Source organism: Notolepis coatsorum, assembly GCF_963971535.1.
Source record: "Notolepis coatsorum genome assembly, chromosome: 3".
NCBI classification, from domain to species: Eukaryota; Metazoa; Chordata; class Actinopteri; order Aulopiformes; family Paralepididae; genus Notolepis; species Notolepis coatsorum.
The window spans coordinates 27,632,903-27,651,389 of NC_140167.1; the positions used below are offsets into that span (position 1 = coordinate 27,632,903).

General features: G+C 43.9%; 2 protein-coding genes across 2 annotated transcripts in view; one reads left to right on the forward strand and one right to left on the reverse strand.

Annotated features, from left to right (window-relative positions):
• Positions 1-18,487, reverse strand: part of qpct (glutaminyl-peptide cyclotransferase) — a 51,326-nt gene that overhangs the window by 14,761 nt on the left and 18,078 nt on the right. The window lies entirely within an intron of this gene.
• Positions 1,065-3,165, forward strand: LOC311225059 (equilibrative nucleobase transporter 1-like). Its single transcript, XM_084310269.1, has 2 exons — positions 1,065-1,852; positions 1,946-3,165. Exons 1-2 carry the CDS (start codon positions 1,162-1,164, stop codon positions 2,743-2,745), a joined length of 1,491 nt encoding a protein of 496 aa, XP_084166395.1. The 5' UTR covers positions 1,065-1,161; the 3' UTR covers positions 2,746-3,165.

Below are 18,487 nucleotides of genomic sequence, written 5' to 3' on the forward strand. Positions count from 1 at the left end.
ACTAACCTACACTGTAGCACTCAACACTCTGATGAACATGGTTACTCAGCTGGTAGAGATGTACCCTTCCTGCTGTCTTGTTGTACAAAACGTGTAAGTCGCTTTGGATAAAAGCGCCAGCTAAATTACTAAATGTAAATGTAATGTAAATTAACTTCCCACTAGTTTTGTGGCTAACTAGAGGAGCTGGTTAGACGGTATGAAGCACAGCATGGATTGCTGTGAACAAAACTCTACCCTGCGACGACATCATGAGTGAGTAGGAAATAGGGCTAGGGGTCTTGTCCTTTAACTGGTTGGTTTAGAGAACTGGATTTATGAATTAACTGGTTTATAAAATTGGGAATATAAATAGGAAGTACATTTTTCCTTGAATCTTTTCCCCCTGTCAATCGAGGTCTCTTCGCTTGTACATCCTGACACATTCATATCTATTTCAACCTGATCTTGCACTATTTCAACACCTGATCTTGTACTGGGAACATTGTTGTGTGGTTTATCAATGAGATTATAATCTATGTGTTCTGGTTGATCAAGGAGCGTTTTTCTTGCGTTGTTGCACAAGATGAATGTTAAGAATTTGAGAGCGTGCACTGCACATTTCGTGGGGTTTAACAATTAACTGACATATGCGAACCCCAGGACACCCAGTTGAAACTGTGTGCTTAACCCTTGTCCCCTGTGCACGTGCACACACACAAACACACAAGCTCTTGTAAACATAATGTATATATCAGTGCCTGGCGAGGTGTGTTAGACCGGTGTCACTCCTGTGCACGTGTACATGCAAACACACATGCAAGCCCCAATCACATATTTCTGCCTCTAACAAAGGAGGAGCAAACAGAACCAATAAGAGCCAATAAGAGAAGCTGACAACTACCCTGAAAACCCCTCCTCCTTCATGCCGCCTGCTCACTCACTCTTTGACCAATGATAATGGAGCAATGTGTGACGACAAGCAACACAAAGTTGGGAGTGTGACACATCTAAGACAACCGTGCTCTCGTCTCCTCTTACAGGAGACTTTAGTTTCAGGTCAAACATACTTCACCACAGCAGAAAAAGGTCACAGGCTGTGGGCCTGCACTGAGGGATATAAACAACCGACGCTCAGCGACCACCACAACACGCCACGGACGGCGTGGAGCTCGAGACGGCATGGTGGAAAGCCATGGACGTGGCTGTGTTAACAAAGTGCGCCCCTGGCTGACACTGCTCTCTGGGTTCATGGAGAGTTTGTGTTTCTTGGGGATCGCCTACGGATGGGCGTCACTGGTGTTCGTGCTGAGAGACGACGGCTACTTCGCCGACCGCTGTGCCAACGCCACGGGGGAAGACGGCGCCGTGTACACGGACTGTAGCGCTCAGGACGAGCAGTTCTCCCTGGTCTTCACCGTGGCCTGCGTCTCCACCAACATATTGCGCTTCCCCCTCGGTTACTTCTTTGACCACTTTGGAACGATGGCGTCCAGGCTGCTGGCGACCGCTCTGTACACCGGCGGCACGCTGTTCATCGCGCTGTCGAGCGCCGACCTGCCCGAGTTGCTGTTCCCCGCCATGTCCTGCCTGAGCACCTCCGGGATGATGTTTTACATGAGCAACGCTCAGGTGGGGAACCTGTTCGAGGCTCACCGCTCCACCGTCGTCAACGTCTACGCCGGCGCCTTCGACTCCTCCGCCGCCGTATTCCTCGTCGTCAAGCTGCTGCACGAGAGAGGGGTCTCGTTCCACTCTCTGTTCCTCTTCCTGTCCTCCTGCAGCGTCCTCCACCTCGTCCGCACCTTCTTCCTCATGCCCAGAGGACACATCCCCTATCCGCTGCCGACAGATTACTCCTACGGGGTGAGCTGTCCTGGCCGGGGGAGAGGAGGAGGAGGAGGAGGAGGAGGAGGAGGAGGAGGAGGAGGAGGAGGAGGAGGAGGAGGAGGAGGAGAGGACAGAACGAAGGAGGGGATGCAGAAGGGAGAGGCGAGAGGGATGTATGAGACAAGCGGGACCAAAGAGGACGAAGTCTGTCCTCTGCAGGACAAATCACAGCAAGCGGCCGAGCCTGTGGCGGTGGCTAGCTTCCGGAGCTGCGTGCAATCGTGGTTCTTCGGGTGGCACCTGCTGTGGGTTGTTGTCGTCCAGTTCTGTCACTTCCTCTTCCTGGCAACCGTCAACCCCATGCTAAACCGTCTGGCCAATGGAGACCAGGCCTTGGTGAGCCAATACACCAATGCATTTGCCTTCACCCAGCTGAGTGGAGTGCTCTGCGCCCCCTTAAACGGCCTCATCATGGACAGACACAAGGGCAAGCCTCTGGCTCCAGGGGATACCGATCAGGGGGCAGACCTGCGCTCCTCCGTGCTCTCCCTCTTCGTGACCTCCCTCCAGTGCTTTCTCTTCTGCGTGTGTTTCTCCACCCCGATCCTCCCCCTGCAGTACCTCACCTTCGTCCTGCAGGTCATCAACAGCTCTTTTATCTACGGAGGACACCCAGCCTTCCTCAACATCGCCTTCCCAGTGGGTCACTTTGGGAAGCTGTCGGGCCTGATGATGTCTATATCGGCCATGGTGCTGCTGCTCCAGTTCCCAGTCCTGCACCTCATCCAGCACAACCTCCACGGGGACCCTCTCTATGTGAACGTGGCCGTGACGCTGCTGAGTCTGCTCACCTTCATCCATCCAATCCACATCCACCTGCACTGCAGGAGGCGGGACAACCAGAGAGAGGCTAAGCAGCAAGTGGCCAAGCAATAGTTAACCCATTCAGATGTTTTCACAGAATTCTATCTCAGAATATTCCACCACTCTATAGACGGATTCGGTGGGATTGCATTGCTATAGGGAACAACTGCCGTTGATTTCCTGTTGCAGTGTTTTCTAATATCAACAACTGACACGCTCTGAGGACGAAACCTGTTAACTAAGAACAAGTGCAACAACTACCTGACTGATCTCCTTCTTCCTAACCGCCCCACCCGTTCCCTCAGGTCCTCCTCCACTGCTTCCCTCACTGTCCCGTCATCCAAACTTTAAAACTTTGGTGATCGGGCCTTCTCACGCACTGCACCCTGACTCTGGAACTCCCTCCCTCAGACCATCAGAGACTCCCCCACACTCTCCACCTTCAAATCCCGCCTCAAAACCCACCTGTTCTCCCTAGCCTTCAACCTTCCCCACCCATAACCCCCCCCCCCCCCCCCCCCCCCAACCTGTTTTGATGTTTGTTACTGTGGCTTTATGTTTCTGTGTATCTCATGCTGTTTTCCCTATTCCCCCGTGGTCTTATGTTCCTTTTTGTTTCTTTGTTTTTCTTTGTTTCTCTGCCTACTGTCAGCGACTTCGGGTTCTTGAGAAGCGCTATACAAATAAAATGAATTATTATTTATTATTAAGACGATGGCTCAGGGCCATATGCCCCGGGGGGAAGGAGATACCACTCAGAATAGGTCGAGGCAGAGCAGGTCAGACAGGTCAGTGCAGAAAAGCAGACATGGGAGCCGATAACAGTGCCACTCGGCTCCATTGTATTGATTAGCTATCTCCAAAACTTCACACAAATCACACAGACTATCTGGATGGATAGATAGCTTTCCGGATAAGGGGGAAAATATATTGGTTTATTTAAAATAAATTGGGGGTGAGCTGCCCCTTTAGGATTAAGAAGGGAGTAGTTGGTGTGGCTATCCAGGGGATCCTATTTCAACAGTGCAACTCTCTCTGATGCAGAAGTTACACTGAAGTTACACATTCCTCCCCCAGCCAGGACATGCTCACTGGGACACTTTATATTGCACTATGTTTACATTATTTGATTTGGTCTGATGTGGGGGGGGGGGGGGGGTAATTTCTCATACTGTGAATTTCCCCAGACCCAGGGTGCCAAAAAGTAAGTGCCAGTATCTCTCTTTACCCCCCTCTCTCTCTCTCTCTCTCTCTCTCTCTCTCTCTCTCTCCCACTCTCACTCTCACTCTCACTCTCTCTCTCCCTCTCGTAATGGTACCAAACAGTAATGTAACGGTAACATAGTCTGTCTCAATAAATACATGTTTTTCTGAAATTACACATTGGGTCTCATTCACCAACGGACTTAGGACAAAAGATCTGACAAATTTTGGTCTTAGCGCCACTTAAGACATTTCCGGGATTTTGGGATTCACCAACAGTCCCTCCTGGATTCGGTCCTAACTAAGGCCCTGTCCACAGGAGCGCTGGGTTTAATGTAACCGTGATTGTATGTGCGCAGTTGCACTGTTCGCCCACACACAACCAGGGTTTTGCTACACTGCAACCGCGGTCTTTGAAAACCGGAGTCCAGGGTGATGTTTTGCGCACATCCCGGTTACAGTGGGTGCGTGTGGCATAGCAACCGAGGTTATTTCCAGTGTTTACGGCAGAGCTGTCGCAATTATTTCCCATGTTTACGGCAGACTGTTGCAAACAATAGCAAGTTAGCAACCGAGCGAGGGGTAGAGAGATTAGAGCAGAGCCAGCTACACCAGTGTTTACAGCAGAGCTGTCCCAAGTAGCGTTATATGAAAATGATTGTAACAAACTTTTGTTCGAAACGTATCGTCTGTGTTGAAGAGTGTTGTGATCGACTGATGATGTCTGTTGTCACATTCCTGACCTGACGCTGAGTAAACCTGTAGCTGCAGCTAAATTAAACTCATGTGTTGTCAAGTTATTGTTATAAGGAACCCATCCAGACTGCATCCCCTTAACAATTGTTTGTATTGAGCCGTATTGTATTGTACCCATTCTGCAATGTGTTAAATAAAGTTTGCATCCATTCATTCTACTAGCGTTAATGTTACCACATTATTACGTTAGCATGTAAGCTAACAACACCGGAGATCTTTTTGTGAGACTAAACTATCCGCTCTTGGTGGTAAATTGTGTTGATGTTGGTTTTGTTTCATCAACAAATGAGAGGCAGAACACACAGTGAATGTATGCCGTTTTGTTTATTGCACTTTTATTGCACTTTCTTTGCTGAAAAATAAATGCTACGTTGGCTAAATGGCTAACGCGAGGTATTTAAAGATGGTGACTTTGTTGTTTTTAAGCAGGAAGTGTAGTGAGCGTTCAACCTTTTCTGATTGGTTGAAATGGCCTTCATGTCTGAACAACACCGCCACCTACTGCTTTGGCATTGTACTACATGCATATGACTTCACTCAGTGCAGGGTTTAAACCAGTCGTGTGGACAGTTTTATTTTTTTGAATAATAAAAAAAAGAAATGGTGTCATTAATACCCGTGATCGTGTGGACTGGGCCTAAGAGCAGGATTTAGGATCGCTGAATAGCAGTCATTGTAACACTTCCCCCGGTCCTGTGGGACCAGCCGGCAACCCTCCACCCAGTTCGATTGGTCCAGGACTCAGACATTCACAACCCCCCGTCAATACCCTTCACAACACAACATTGGCAACCGTTGGGCTGAGCCAGATGTGGCAGATCTGGCATCAGCTCACACACCTAATTAACATTGTCATCTGCCATTTATGTTTGTTATGTTCGTTGTCTATGTTGTCATTGTTGTTTCCATTGTGTTAGATTTATGTTCCCCTGTCTGTGTTTTGTAAATGTGTTTTAGTCTGTTGGTCTCAGTTTGTTCTATTGTTATTGTTTTCCCCTTGTGCTCTATGTTCTGTGCTCTGTGTTCTGTTAGTTTTGTCTACCACACCTGTGTCCTGTTTGTAATTACCTTTTGTCTCTAATTAGTGTTTGTATATTAAATGTCTGGACCAGAAGAGACTTGCTGGTTCATTGTCTAAATGTTACCTGTGTTTGTCAGTCGTGTATCCTGTCTTGTGAGTAAAACACTGTTATCGTCACCACGTCGGGAGTGTGTGTAAATGCTCCGTATGAGAGCCTCTCTCTCCCTCTCTCTATCCGTCCGTCTCTCCCTCTCTCCCCCCCACTTGCCCGCTCTCTCTCCTGCTCCCTCTCCACCAGCACCCATGCCACATCAACCCGTTTGAGGAAGTGTCAGTGACAGGGAAACCGTTTTCGCATTATTTCCACTCGCTCCGTTGTTGAGCGAATTGTTGATTGTGGGCGGTGGCTGCAACCACAGAGGGAGCTGAGATATGCAGATCAGCGTCTTGCTACGTAGGATAGCGAGTCAATTCTGAATGGCTTGGTTCAGTGGGGGAGGTTCTTGTCTGAGCTGAATTGAAGAAACGGGAGTAGCTAGAGATTTCACATCTAGTCAGTGTTGGTACAACCCCACATTGCTAGAAAACAATGCAAACCACAGGAAAAGGCCATTTATAAGATAGTTCCCATTTAATTAAGGGCTTTATTTGGGAGGAATCATAGGGATTTCGTTCATGTCAACTCTACAGGCCTCCTTGGAATTAATTAATCATAATTTAAATAAATATGACAATATTTTTTTTTTTTTATCCACTTTTTCTCCCATTTTCTATATTTTTCTCCCATCCCAATTTCGTATCATCCAATTCAACCCTCCCCTGTCATGAACGCTGTTTCTTGCCTCCCACAAGCCGGCTGCAATGTGGACTAAGTCATACATAGCACAAGTCCCCTCCGGTACTTGAGGTAACAGCAGTCGCATCTTTTCACCTGCGCAGCTCGATCTCTCAGTGGCGAGGAGTAACGCGTGGGAGGCTCACGCTGCCCCCGACACTTCCTGATTCTACTGCGCAGGCGCACCAACCGACCTGTAGGAGACGCGGTCCACAACGCCCAATCCCCACCCTTCAGTTTCCCTCCCCGTAATACGGCCAATGTGTATTACTGCGGACGACCAGCTAAACTGAAAACAATGTGGAGAGCTGGATTCGAACACGCGAACCCAGCGTCTCCACATTGGTGGCGAGTGCCTTGCCCACTACACCACCTAGCCGCCCTAAATATGACAATATTTGTATGATAAAAAATTACGTTTTATATTTAAAGTCATGCCTCAACGACGCATAGATGTCTGAAAATAAATAATAGCACTACACAAACACTGCATATGACAGTGGATAAATAAATAAGAACTAAAGCTAATCGCATGGATATATCTATAGTGGAATAGACTGTATTAATATTCCATATTTATACCATCTTGAAGACGTGACTTTGATCTTCACACAGGACTGCAGACTGTCATCTGTGAGGCGCGAGCAATATTTGTATTTTATGTAGTTCATGTTTGAGAAAACCTGCTCGCATAAGTATTTGGATCCAAATATGGACAGGACTCCAAATGCATACTTCTTTATGTTCATATAAGTATCGGGAATGGCATTCCATGTTTCAAACACAAGTTTGTCAGGTTTAGGGAGTTTTTCAATATCGCTCCATTTGTGCTCCCGGGCAAGAATCGCCTTCTGACATGTGACATCAAAATGACATTAGTTTACTCTCTTTGGATCTAATCTCCGCAAGGGACATCTCTCCAAGCTGGTGGAACTGGAAAAGCTTCATGCCACGTTGATCTCTTCATTACAGCACAACTACTCTAGTCCAGAGGTTCCCAAACTTTTCAGGCCAGGACCCAGAAAATAAGGCGTCAGAGAGCCGCGGCCCAATGCACATCGTCAGGCTTTTTTTTTCTCCATGCGACCGATTTTTTAAGCCAAATATCACTTCAATCCTATTAAGTTAGTTCAAGTTAGTTATTCATTTATATGTGCTATTTATGAGAGGGCTAACTTGTTGCAAAATAATAATGATAATAATAATAGCCTCATTAAAATACTATTGTTGCTTCGGTTGTTTTCAGCGTTTTATGTGCATAATCTGTTATTTAGTTTGAAATGTTCGTTGAAATAAGTAGATTTTTAATTTTTGTTTATTTATTAAGTTAATATAAAACCATATAGTCACATTTTAGAATACAATAGAATAGAATTTTAGAATACAACTAGAAACACTGTCCTGGCTTGCTTCTAAGTTCAGTGGCCTGAAAAAAAAAAAAAAAAAATTTTTTTTTTTTTTTTTTTTTATATAAATCATCTCGCGGCCCTCCCGTGGCTGCTCAAGGCCCACCTTTGGGTCGCGACCCCGACTTTGGGAACCACTGCTCTAGTCGACTGGAGCTTCAAATTAAGGTAGTGAAAAAAGAGATTAACTCCCTTTTAAGACAACAATCTGAATTTCAAATGCACAGAACAAGACAGCACTACTACTTTCACGGTTCCAGGCCTAGTCACCTACTAGCTATGAAGATACGTGCCAGTGAACAATTTGCGGATATCCCTTCCATTTAAGAACCAACAGGGGGAGGTAACCACCAACCCCAAAAAGATTAATGATACATTTCACTCTTTTTATTCCAACCTGTACAAGTCAGAGGTGGTCTTTGATCATACCAAGCTGGAGGATTTTCTTGATCAAATCAACCTACCACAGATCTCGGAAGATAGTGCTAAACTGTTAGCTGCACCTATCATGCTAGCTGAACTTAGAGAAGCGATTGCGGATGGGACGGCATTCCACCGGAACTCTATCTCGCATTCTGGGATGTACTCTGTCCCTTATTACTCTCAATGATTTTACACTCAATCAAAGAGCGCTTATATCTGTTTTACTCAAGAAAGATAAGGACCCCACCGAGTGTGGCAGCTACAGGCCCCTAAGTCTCCTCGGAGCCGATCTTAAGCTATATGCCAAGGTTCTAGCCACCCGACTTCAAAAGCATATGACATCTCTAGTTCACCCTGATCAGACCAGCTTCATAAGAGGCTGCTTGGTTACTGACAACATCAGACGGTTACTATGTGTGATTGATGCCAGCTGCACGAATCCGCTTCAAGGCCCTCGACCTAGCATACCGTGCGGCAAAGGGAACCGCTCCCGCCTACCTCCGGTCAATGGTCTCTAACTACACACCCTCAAGACCCCTACGCTCTGCATCTTCTGGCCGCCTCAGACCTACTCCTATCCAAGCTCCGGGAGGGTCATCAAAGAGAAGCCGCCTATTCTCAGTCCTTGCCCCACAATGGTGGAATGAACTACCCACCCCAGTTAGGACAGCCGAATCACGTCCAATCTTTCGCCGTCGACTAAAGACGCACTTCTTCAACCATTATCTGAAAAAAAAATTAAAATAAACTATAAAAAGAAATCTAACCCTAACTAACCGTACTGTCATGCACTTGTCCTAATAAACTAACCTACACTGTAGCACTCAACACTTTGATGAACATTGTTGCTCAGCTGATAGAGTTGTGCCCTTCCTGATGGCTTGTCGTACAGAACTTGTAAGTCGCTTTGGATAAAAGCGTCAGCTAAATGACTAAATGTAAATGTAAATGTAAGCAAGGATGTTGCAGTCCCTACAGCGGTCATGTCCTTGGACGCAATGAAGGCATTTGACAGATTGGAGTGGTCTTACTTGTGGGCAGTTCTTAGAAGGATGGGGTTGGGTGAGGGTTTCATTCATATGATCAAAGTTCTCTACACAGGGCCTTCGGCCATGATCTTAACGGGAAAGTTCTGCTCGCCACTCTTCTCTGTCTCGCGCTCTTCTAGACAGGGTTGCCCTCTTAGTCCCGGTCTTTTCGCCTTATCCCTCGAACCTCTAGCTCAATACATAAGACAATCCCAAATTATATCTCCTGTTTCAATTTAGGGCACCATCACCATATCAGCTTATACGCAGATGATGTACTCCTGTTTATACTCCAGCTTGGGTGAGTGACTTACGAATGACTTAAACAGATGGTCCAAATAAAAAAATTCATTACAGGCCCGTGCGTCAATAATTAAAATGAATATTTTACGCAGAATACATTTTAGCAGCTCAATGCTCCCGTTGCCTCCTCCTGTTGGTTACTGGCAGAAATTACACTCTGCCTCATATAAATTCGTTTGGAACAATAAACGCCTGCGCTTGAAGAGATCAACTGCCCAAAGAAGTAAACTCGATGGAGGCTTAGCATTTCCAGACTTTAAATATTATTTTCAAGCTTTCTCTCTGAGACCTCTGATCACTTGGTTTGACGCTCAAGCAGCCGTGTCTTGGCGACCATTGGAGGAGAAGATGGTGTCCCCACATAGACTTCAAGATATTGTGTATACCAACATTTCAATTAAGCAATGTAAATTACGATTTGGCCCTCTTATCACACATGTGATCCAGACCTGGCGTGACACCCAGAAAGCGTGTACTAACCACCATAAATGGCACATGCATTCCCCTCTATTTAATTACAATTTACTCCTTATTGGACAACAACCTATTAGGTACCCTAGATGGGAAAAGAAAGGCATCCACACGTTGGGGGATATCTTTGATAACTCTGGTCTCTGTTCTTTCCAAGATCTATCCAACGGATATGATCTCCCCGGAACCTCCTTTTTCTTGTATTTACAAATAAGAGCAGCTCTGAGGGCTCATGGCGTTCCATGGGATGTTCCACTAGAGCGTCACCATTTTCACAAATTATTTTATGACAAAGAGACATCGAGAGGCTTAGTTTCTGACTTTTATCGCCATTTACTTTCATCCTCGTATAAGGACCTCCCCCTGGATACGATTTGGAGAAAGGATGTCCCGGAGTTGGATGTAGATTTTGATTGGGATGCAGTCTGGGAAAATGTCCGGCTGTCCTCACGCAACCCAGATCACCAACAGATTCATCAAAATTTTGTTCATAGGACTTATTTGACCCCTAGACGATTGAATCTAATGGGTCTCAGACCTGACTCTCGATGTACCTTATGTCCAAACGGTGCCACCGGAACATTTATGCATATGTACTGGGCATGTCCTCCCGTTGAGTTTTTTTGGGAAAATGTTACCTCCCAGCTATCAGATATTTTCTCTCTGACCATACCTGTTCTGCCTTCTGTATTGTTATTGAATGATGTTTCTCAATTACCGACCTCTATAGATGTGAAGAGACACATTCTAGCCGGCCTCACAGCTGCCAAAAAATGTATTGCTTCACGATGGATACACCCAGACAAGCTATGCCCGAAGGTATGGATTCTCACTTATCTCGATGTGACATATCTGGAGATATCTGTAACACTCCCCAGGTTGTGGCGCCATCCTGTTGCAGCTTTGTTCCCTGATCACCATGTTATGTCATGTTATTATTATCAATGTGTGTTCTGTTCATTTGATGTCTGTCTTGTCTGTGTTACACTCCCTGGTCTAATGTCTCTCCTATCTGTGTTGGTTTTGTGTTCTGGTTAGTGTTGTTATTTTGTGTGTATATATATTTCAACCTTGTAATGTTCTGTGTCACTCTGTCTCCCCAGCTGAGTCCAATTACCCAATTACCCTCCTGTGTCAATCAGTGTCTGTATATATGCCTGTGAGTTCCTATCTTCCCTGTCGCGTCATTACACGTTGTTACCCGGTTCCTGTCTTTGTGCTCATTGTTATTAGCCGTTCAGTGAACACTGTTGTAAGTAGCACACTGTCTTGTCAGAGTTTCTATCGCTCATGTTGTTGGAGGATAGTTTACTTTTATAGTGTTTTTGTTTTGCAGGGCAATTAGTTTGTTTTTAGTCTTGCCCCTTCTCTTTGTTTGTTGAGCCACTCTGAACAACATTAAAGGAGCCGTGCTCACTTTTTCAAGATTCAACTGTTGTCTTCGTCTCTCCTCTGCTGGTCTGCGCCTGGGTTCCTCTCTGTCCACATTTAAGTATGCCTAATCGTAACAGATATCCACTGCACAGGTTTTAGGGGTTAACGAGTCGAATATTGCAATCTGGTTGGGGCAGCAGTTGCAAAGCTAAAAGAGCGCATATAACTTTCGATTGCTGGATAATATATTATATATTATGTATTTAACTCACGTTGAGGTCCTGGGGTGAGTGGGGGGGGGGGGGGGGGGGGGGAGCGAGCGAGTGCCCATGTCTACTTTTCTTTTCTTTTTTTTTTCTTGTATATTTAATTATGTATATTTTTTGGGGCCCTTTAGCTGTGGGTCTAGTGGTCGTGGGCTCGGACTGGGGGGGGGGGCGTGGTTCGGGGTCTCTGCGGGTCGAGGCATTATAAAGGTGTGATGCTTTGTCTCGCGGGGGCGCCGGACTCCGGGTCCTCCGGGGTTGGGGTTCGCGGCTGCAGGGTCTGGAGATGGAGGGGGCTCAGGAAGCTCATTATATAGTAAATGTTTTTTTTCCCCTATTCCTTTACTGATATATTTTGTGGCAACTTATTTTATACTTTGTTTTTATTATTATTCTTGTTATTTTAATTTGTTGTCAATGTTGTTGTTATTGTTGCTGCTGTTGTTGTTGTCATGTGAAGTCCTGTCTATTATTGTTGTTTATTATTGTTATTACTGTGTATTGTGTGTTGTCTTGTTATGAAAAAAAAGAAAAAGCAATAAAAAGATTAAAATAGAAAAATAAAGAATATTACATTAGTTCAAAGTCATTTTGACTATGCTGCCACCTCCTGGTTTAATGGCACTCCATAGCTTGAAAAACAAACTTCAGACAGCTAAAAATAAATTAATGAGGGTAGTCCCTAAGCTACCTCCACGCACTCACCTAGGGCCAACTTTCTTTAGGCAACTAAACTGGCTTCCAGTCAATAAACATAAACATAAAGACAGAAAACACTCTCATCACAGACAAGCTGGATGTGGCCAAATACCTAAACATATTCTTTACAAACATAGCCACAACACTGGTTAATAAACTACTCTCCCAGGCTCCCAATCAGGGCATTTTGGGGTAGAACACATCCTAGCCTACTACAAAAACCTAGGAGTCCGCAAAGACGACTTCAAACTTGAAATGGTAACAACAGATGATACTCAAAAAACTGAGCGCCCTCCAACCTAACAAGGCCACTGGCCATGACAATATCCCCTCCAAATTCCTCAGAGACTCAGCAGCCGCCATCACCCCAGTCATCACACACATAATAAACCTCTCCATAAAACAGGGACACGTCCCTAAAGACTTCAAAATTGCGAGATTAATTTACTCAGTAGATGCCTGAACACAGAATGACACCAGTATCACTGACTACTATGGCAAGCCTATAGAATATTATTATATTTAATAATAATTATTATAATAATTATTATAAATATATAATAATAATTATAAATATTTGTTTCCTGTTGTACCGAACTCGTACCGAACCATGACACCAATACCGAGGTACGTACCGAACCGTGGCTTCTGTGTACCGTTACACCCTACCTGTATGTCATGTATGTCAGAAATGTCAAGATATATCTGTATGTTGCATATGTCATTAATGTCATTATGAATTGAAAATGGGGAACCCTGATGTAAACAAGACGAAAGTCTTTCTCTGGTCTGCATCCCCTTAACAATTGTGTGTATTGAGCCGTACTGTATTGTACCCATTCTGCAATCTGTTAATAAAGTTTTCAATCAATCAAACAATCAATCATAAAAGGGTAATTCACATCAAATTAGGTCTTACACACAAGATAGTTCAAAATATGGGTCCGAAATATTTATACAATTACTTCAATCGCTTCCGTGACAATCATTCATATTCCACTAGAAGGAGCAGTACAGATTTTATACTTCCAAAATTCAACTCATTAATGGGCACGAATACTTTTTTATATTCTGCGGCATTGGAGTGGAACAAGCTTCCAGTGGCCCTGAAAAACATAGAAGAAGGGGGAAGCTTCAGACGTGCCACAAAGAAATGGCTAGCCAGTGAATTGTATAGAGTAGCCACGTCTAGGAAAGACAGGGTAGGCCGTATAGTCTCTTGATAGTATATGTAGAAGTGAAATACAGGTTAATGTTTTATGGGGTTGCTATATGTTTTATTATGATGATCTATGTTTTATTATGATGCTCTATGTTTTATTATGATGCTCTATGTTTTATTATGATGCTCTATGTTTTATTATGATGCTCTATGTTTTATGATGTCTGTCCATGTCCAAAATCAGGGACCATGATGGAAATAAGTGCTTGCACTTTCTCATGTTTTTATCCCTTGGATGCTGTCCTTTACTCCACAATAAAAATCAATCAATCAATCAATCTTCAAGATCAGCTGTCAGGCTTTTGAACTTGGACACCCACAACTCTTTATCGGCTATGTCGGCCAGTTTAATGTCAAGGTCGGGTTGACTTACTCCTGTAAATGCTGACGTGTTCAGCATGCATGGGTCGATGTCCAGGGGTGTGACGGGGAAGGATAGTGTGTTTTCTTCCTTTCTAAAATCACTGAATATTTGTCCAACGTTCTCACAATTGATGTGGTTGTGTGCTTCTTTGAACTTTCTCAGGGAGGGGAAGTCAGAGAACGAACATTTCTGTACATCCCTTGCAAACACCTTCATCTTGTGCTCAAACGCCAAAACATTATCCAGCATCTGAATGACCGTGCTTCCTTTTCCCTGGAGACTTTTGTTCAGCATATTAAGGTGACCTGTCATATCCACCATGAAGTGCAGCTTTTCCAGGAAATCTGGATGTTCCATTTGTGGATAGGTGAGGCCCTTGCTTTCCAGGAATGTCTTCATGTGTTCCAAACAGAAGAAGAAGCTTCTATCCCCAGGCCATCAGGTTGCTCAACGAACAATAACACTATGCAACAACCATCAAATGCACTCACAACACACACATCCACACGCACACACTCACTTTAAACAAACAACACACTGCAGCACCCACTCTCCACACTTTAGAACACCTAAACACACTTTATATTTATTGGTAAAGGATTTGCAGTACTACAACCCATACCTCAGTACACCTTACTGTAAATTGTACCTAAATTGTACCTCATCCCATTTCTGCTTTGCACTATATAGTATATTAGTATATTGCATAGTATATTGTATATTGTATGGTAACTCAGTTACTTCTATTCTGCATTGAACATTGTACATATGTATATACTGAACACTGTGTCTACGTACGTGACTTCTATTTTTTACTTCTATTTTTACATGCTATACTATTTTATTTCATACTTATCTTTGTCTAGCACAGTCTCTGGAGCGTAACAGAAAGAAGCATTTTGTATAAAAGTATTCTGTACTTCTGTATGACAACTATTAAAGAAACTTGAACTTGAAACTTGAACAAGCAGCAAACCGTTTCAGCAACTCTCCCCTGGTTAGCCACTGGACTTTGTTATGCAGCAAGAGATCCGAATATGTGCTGTCGACTTCATGAGATAAGATAAGATATTCCTTTATTGATCCCCTTGGGGTTTCAAGTTGAGTTGAATCCCCTTTGTTATAACAAGTAAAAACAGCAATAAAATGTCAACAATTTCTTTTTGTTGTTTTATAATTTCATAAATGCTACAAACTGTGTGCTATAAGTATAAAGTATAATAAATCGCAATTATGATTAATCTAAAGATTAATGGAACTGACGGTGGTTTAACCCTTTTGCCATCATTTTGTTCACCATCTGAATGACAAGGTTCATCACCTCCTTGTATTCGGGGGGAAATGTTTGAGAGCACGCACAGTGCTTCTTGGTGCAGGATGCAGTGAAACGTCAGCAGCTCTCGATCCAGCGACTTCTGAAGTAAAGTGTAAACCCCTTATGTGTTCCTCTCATACTAGGTGCCCCATCAGTAGCCACTGACACCATGTGTGTGGTGTCTATTTCTTTGGCTTTTAAACAATTCAGCACAGCCTCACAAATGTCCTCCCCCCGTGTTTGGCCTTTTAGCAGTAATAACTCTTGAAATTAATGATTTCTTCCTGCGGCCCATCAGAGTTCACATATCTGCATAACAGCGCTGTCTGTTCAATATCATTTACATCACTTGACTCATTTACATTACATTTACATTTAGTCATTTAGCTGACGCTTTTATCCAAAGCGACTTACAAGTTCTGTACGACAAGTTATCAGGAAGGGCACAACTCTATCAGCTGAGTAACAATGTTCATCAAAGTGTTGAGTGCTACAGTGTAGGTTAGTATATTAGGACAAGTGCATGACAGTAAGGTTAGTTAGGGTTAGATTTTTTTTCTTTTCTTAAATTTTTATAGATAATGGTTGAAGAAGTGTGTCTTTAGTCGACAGCGAAAGATTGGATGGGTTTCGGCTGTCCTAACTGTGGTGGGCAGTTCATTCCACCATTGTGGGGCAAGGACTGAGAATAGGTGTCTTCTCCTTGATGACCCTCTCATCACATGCTATTGAGAACGCTGGAGCTGAATTAATGTCTTCTATTTGTTGATTGGTGATGTTTTTTGCCATCTTAATGGCCCTGTCCTTGACGGTCTTTGCAGAGAGAGGCATATCTTTAATTTTCTGAACAATTTCACTTTTATTTTTGAAGTCCAAGAATAGATGTTCAGATATTTTATGAATGATTCCTTCATATATTCCCCATCTGTGAACGGCTTCCCGCGCCTTATTATCTCCTGAGATGCCACAAAACTAGTAATAGTAGTTGTTTTTGGAGACTTTATCCACTTCTTAAAGGTAAGTTTGCTCTGCTCAGTTTCCCGCAGCAGTTCCAAAATCACTCTTTTCCTTTCATCTCCAGCTTGGTACTTTTCAGCAAGTGCTGTGTCTTTATTCTGGAAATGTCTTTGTTTCAACATAAACATTTAGTTATTCACAAATGTCTCACCACATATCAGGCATACAGGTACATCGTTAGTCATGAAAGCAAATTAATATAGAGACTTTCCTTTTTTTGGATTTATCCATGGTTAGCTTACTGGGGGGTCGGAAACTCAAGATTAGCCAGCTGCAGACGGCAGGGAGAGAGAGGTGTGTGACGTATATTTTAGTTGACGAAATATTTTTTTTATTTCAGTGTCACAGTATCACCTCGATCTCCAAAATAAGAGGTGGTAAAAAAAAATATTAATAATGTAACTATCATTTTTTTTCTTCAAAAAATTATTTATATATATATTTTTTATAAGCAACAGGGAGCCACAGCTTTGATTGATTGATTGATCTTATTGATGGATTAAAAACACACAACAAGGATCCAAAGGATAACATGAGAAAGAGTAAGACCCTTATTTCCCTCATGGTCCCAGGGCTGTTAGGCCACAACAAAAATGAACATGACATTGACACAAAACACATACATTTAAAGCATTCGAAAACGAACCTATAGCTAAAATTGTATATCACTCAATAACTAAAAACTGTTGGAATTCCATTCTTAGTATAGGGGGCTATTCCTCTACTCCGTCCATGAGCCACTTCCTGACGTTTCTCTTGAAGCTGTGGAGGCTCGAGCTCTGCTTGATGGGTATAGGCAGCTTGTTCCAATCCTGGGCTCCAGAGAAAGTAAGGGAGCACTGGCCCATTTGGAACGGAAAGAAGCAGGCTTCAGGTTTGCTATGCTTGCTCTAGTTCTGTGGTTGTGGGATTCACTGACCAGGGTGAAGTAGTTCTGAAGGTATCTAGGGGACCTTTGGTTGATAATATTATGCACTACGTTGAGTCTGAGCTGAGTAACTCTGGCCTCCACAGGAAGCCAGTGTAGCTAATGGAAGTGACTCCCCCCTATGTGGGTGCGGGGGGGCCAAGACCCATTACAACAACCTGGCCCTCAAAACCGAGAAAACCACGGAGCTCATCGTGGACTTCAGGAAGACCAGAGTTGGCACGCAGCCTCTCTTCTTCCTGAGGAGACTGAGGGAAGCCTACCTGTCTCCTCCGATTCTGGTGAACTTCTACCTGTGTGCCATAGAAAGCATACTCACTAACTGTATCACAGTCTGGTACGGCAACTGCACTGCCTCTGACCGGAAAGCACTGCAGAGGGTGGTGAAAACCGCCCAACGCATCACCGGTACATCACTCCCTGCAGACCTATTTCAAACCCTGCCCCTTTTCTTGATCCTCCAATCACAGCTGTCGCTTACCTCTGACTTCCTCGTACAAACTTTGTCAAGAAAAGAGGGCAGGGTTTTGAGATAGGTCCACAGTGTCTGAGGAAGACGGAGGCTTTAGGTCGGCCCTCTAAGAAAACACTGATCACCGATTTTTCATGTTCCGAACCAATTATTCCCGGTGTGAACGCGCCGGCCGGTTCGAGATTACGGTTCGGGAACCGGCTCCGGCATGCATGGTGTGAAAGGCCTGTCAGTCTCACCCCAATCACTGACTGTTTGCCCTCCTTCCCTCTGGGAGGCACTATAGGAATCTATGTTCCAAGTCAAGCAGGCTTCTTCCTCTCAGCTGTCATCTCTCTGAGTCTCTGACCTCTGTACAGCCATACCAATTTACGTTTGGATATTGCAACTACTAGAGAAAAACGTGAGTACACAAGTTCACGTTCAACTCAAGTTATTAAGTCATGTTACTCTATTTCATTAGCACGAAAAGTGAATTTTCTTTATTGTATCAGAAACGTCAGAATGTTATCTTTCAGAAGAGACCAGGCTCATGCATGTGCTATAAGTATAAAGTATAGTATTTTGGTTTGCAAAAAAGGTATGCAGTCCTCAAGTTCAAGTAAAGAAAATTCCACTTTTGGGGGCGCCAGTTAAGAGGTTAAATTACTGTAATGCTCTTTTTACTGGTCTACTAAAAAAATCTATTGAGAAATTACAGTTGATTCAAAA